General features: G+C 35.9%; 1 protein-coding gene across 1 annotated transcript; it reads right to left on the bottom strand.

Moving 5' to 3' along the window:
• Positions 1 to 389: 389 nt before the first annotated feature.
• LOC113349769 (peptidyl-prolyl cis-trans isomerase Pin1-like) lies at positions 390 to 3,036 on the bottom strand. The gene is made up of 2 exons (XM_026593793.1): positions 2,580 to 3,036; positions 390 to 875 (listed from the first exon to the last, which is right to left on the bottom strand). The coding sequence occupies exons 1-2, from the start codon at positions 2,815 to 2,817 to the stop codon at positions 751 to 753; spliced, it is 363 nt and encodes a 120-aa protein (XP_026449578.1). The 5' UTR covers positions 2,818 to 3,036; the 3' UTR covers positions 390 to 750.
• Between the last annotated feature and the right edge of the window lie 904 nt (positions 3,037 to 3,940).

Here is a 3,940-nt window from a genome sequence, read left to right as displayed (position 1 = left end):
GAATCTTTATTTTTAGTGTAAGGTCTCTGTTCCTTCTCTGTTCCTTGAATTCAGGTGCCTTAGGGGTGTTGCTGTGTTGATCCTCGAACTTGAAGAAAAACAAAGGCTGGAGTGCCTTCTTCTTCAACGACTTTCCACAAGAAAAACCAGATTTTTAAAGGGCCAGTTCGTAGCTTCTTATATCTGTACCAACATTTATTTTTCTTCTAAGCCTCAGCATGTTCACACCCTATCGCTTACCAAGTTGTGGCAACTTGAACAGGGCTGAATTTAACGGCTAAGATATTTACTAAGCCACAAAACTAGGTTCATTAGTCACTAGAAGTAAAAATAAATATGCATTGCAGTACAAAAACTCCACTGAAGACATCAATGGTAGCAACCAAAACTTCAAGTTCCCTTCTGCTTTCAATTTAGATAACCTTTTACAATCCCCAGTGGTTTGTAAGAATGAACTTTAAGTTAAATCCTCATTAAAATTATTTAAGAAAAATCCAAAACACACAGCCATCGAGAAGACTTCAGAAGTTAAAAAAAAAATATCCAAAACACACAGCCATTGAGAAGACTCCAGAAGTAGATACAACTGATGCCTTGAAATGTAAACGAGGTATATAAGAAACAGTACTGAAACAGTAATCATTACATATGTCAACATCCAGAGAGGATAATTCAAGTGGTACGCTCCTTAACAAAACAAATCCTTGTCTATAACTCGAGGCCTTATTGGTTCTCTCAGCTCACAAATCATCAGCCAGTTCTCTTTATGATATGGACACCACTATCAGTATCCACAATATCGCTAATTTCACCAACCTTCAGAGCAAAAGTTGCCTCCTCAAAAGGCTTCTGCATCTGTCCTCGGCCAAAAGGGCCTGCAACAATCCACAGTCAGCAGATATTTAGAGATATATAACTTCTAAAACAATCAAAGTGCACAAGTAAGAATGTATGTTCCAGCTTAGAGAGTACAATTCATCCATGCTTGAATTCACACATTTCACACAGGCATCAGATTTTAATTACAAATGTAACATGATTAGATACCATAATGAGTTTTCAATATCTGCAAGCAAGTTCACAAGACGGCAGACAACACGGTGTAATTTCACACAGAATACTCAAAATAGCGTTCCACGTATTTCAAGCACAAGTATCACAGATTCATAGTGACAACTGAAAATATGAGTACAAGATATGCAATCATATAGTGCAATTCAACTTCAAGTACCAATGCAACTAATCTGCTTTGTACTTTCACAATACATGAGAGATAGCATCTCTGTACATCTAAGATGACTTGTTCTCTAGGTCATACCATATGGTAACAAGGTAGACATCATCGCCCAACGAAATGGTTAATGGTTGCATAAGTTGGAACCAAATGTTCAAGGACAAAGTGGGAAGGTTTATTACTTGTATGCTCCGCCTAGTAGGCTGTCATAGCGACTGAAAGCTCTTTCGGAAGAGAAGCCCCGATAGTTGAAGCTGTAGGCTGGCCGCTGGCATGTATTAGTCTATTTGTTTAGCTAAACTAGGGTTAGGGATTAGAGGGACCAAGGAGTTGTTCTATAAACTACACAAGGAGTTGTTCTGTAAACAACAAATATAAGGTTCTCAACATACAAGGAGTTGTTCTGTATTGTTTGGTGTCCACGGCTCGGATTCATCCTATATGGCTATATACTTTGGACTTCACCACCCTGCCCCAAACAACATAAAGCTGGATCGTTTTCTACAGCTTTTACATAAGTTGTATAAGATACAAATACAATGTCCTAGAAAAGAGCACATAAACACGACAACACAAAAGCTTCAAATGCCAGATACTAACTTCATTTAATGCGAAATATAAAATCCCATTTTATATTACAGTAAGATGGTAGAACCCTTAATTGAACTCGCGAGCTGAAGTAAGGTTATACCAGCAGTAACAGAGAAAGTGACACTACGGTCAATTGCTTTTTTAACATCCACTGAGCTTTAAGATGAATAAATATCAGCAATCAAACTTACACATACACAACCGCCATTCTTTAAACTAAAAGACAAACACGACTCCCCAGTAACAAGCATTAAGAATTAACATTAAGTGTTAAAAAACTATATTATATTTACTGAAGATTTTTAAGTGGCCAGGTGATCTTATCAACAAATGCCCTCGGAGCAGCGAGCAAAGCCCGCAAATACCTTTTGTCTAATAAATACATCCCTTACAGAAGTCGGGGTTCGTTGCAAGTATTGGCTATAGCATTACTACGATTGTCCGAGTAGCAATCAGTAATTCCGAGTTGCTCAATCTTTGAGACAAGCATGTGACTGCTGGCATAGGGATATAACATAAGGTCTGAAAATTAGCCTGTGTAAATTAGTCACATACCCTAGCTAAAGTGATACAGCCTTAAGTCCACAATAAGTTCCGGAACAAATTTATTTCAGAAACCCTAAAACGGAGACAAAAAAAATTGAAGTTTAAGGAACAAATCTAGAATGTCTCAGAACTCGAAAAATATACTCCAAATCCATTCAGTTAACTACTAACATCAGAAACCCTGGTTCGAGGATAAGAAAAGACATACCAAGATCGCCGCCACGTTTAGCAGAGCTACAATCAGATTGCTCCATAGCAACATTTTCAAACTTAGATTTACCAGAAAGGATATCTTCTTTTAGGGCCTTGAGTTGGGTAATAGCACTTTCTTTAGTAGTATTTTTAATAAATTTGGTACCATCTTCATCTCTCCAAGAAGCTGCTCTTCTGGAACCTTGATGTTTAATCAATATATGGGATGCCCTAACTTTATCTCCTGAAGACATTTTGGATCTCTTCCTGTGGCGATGCTGTTGTTTATCTTTCTCTCTTCGATCCGTTGAGATCGAAGAACTTTTCTTCCTTTTAGTATCGATTTTCTCAATCTTCGTTGAAACTTTTTTTATCGCACAATAAATCTGCTAAAATCTCGCTATAAAGTTGCGCAGTGGAGAAGTGGGAGCTGCTTTCCTCGTCGAGAAGATTGGGAAATTTTGTGAGGTGTTTATTTAAAGGGTGGTAGCCAAGGTAGTGAGCGGTGTGATTTCAAGTAGAGTTTTCCAGCCCATCATAAGTGGAGTGGCGGTCTACTTGACCAAGATTAGGCATTGTCAATAGGTTTGACCGAAGGTCTCAATTTTGAGTCTCGAGTTCTTGATGCAGAAATTTCTTTAAAACTAGGTGTCACCGGTCTTACGGCCCGACTCAACCTCTATTCTAATCTTAAGTGTATATACTTTATTCCTTTATAAGAATTTATATAAATAATTACAACTTAGTTAACATATCCAAATACTTTAAAAATATCACAATTTAGTTAATTATATAATAGATAACTTATACTAGTCTAAGATATCCATACTTCTATAACATCAATTAATAGGAATATAATTAGTTTATATGTAAGCACGCGGTTCCAACAAAATATATCTTTAAAAAATATCGATTTAATTTCATCAGTATTTATCCCTTGTTAGTTTTAAAACCAATCATCGTTACTGAAGTTCGAAATAGAGAAACCAACAGAACATAAGGATCCATATTGCAATTATGAATTAGTTTAGTTTAGTATGTAATGATGATAACGATGAGAGAGCAATAAATAAGGTAACCTTTTTTTTTCTACCAAACGTATTTCAATATATTTAGAGAATAATACAGAACAGAAGTGTTATGCCGATAGGAAAAAAAAAAAATGTAATATTGTTTTTGCTTATCACTTTTTTTTTGCTAGGTCAATTTTTGCTTATCACCCAAAGATTGGTATACATGCTTCAAGAAAAAAAGATTGGTATAAGTGGTATAAGTTAGTTTTCAAATATAAAGATTGATATACATGCTTCCACGTGAACCATATAACTATTATTAAAGTGCGATAACGTCATTTTTCTTACTCATCTGCATCTATCA

The sequence above is a fragment of the Papaver somniferum genome, chromosome 2, assembly GCF_003573695.1.
Source record: "Papaver somniferum cultivar HN1 chromosome 2, ASM357369v1, whole genome shotgun sequence".
NCBI classification, from domain to species: Eukaryota; Viridiplantae; Streptophyta; class Magnoliopsida; order Ranunculales; family Papaveraceae; genus Papaver; species Papaver somniferum.
The sequence above is the reverse complement of the archived record's forward strand: the minus strand, read 5'-3'. Positions and strand labels throughout refer to the sequence as shown.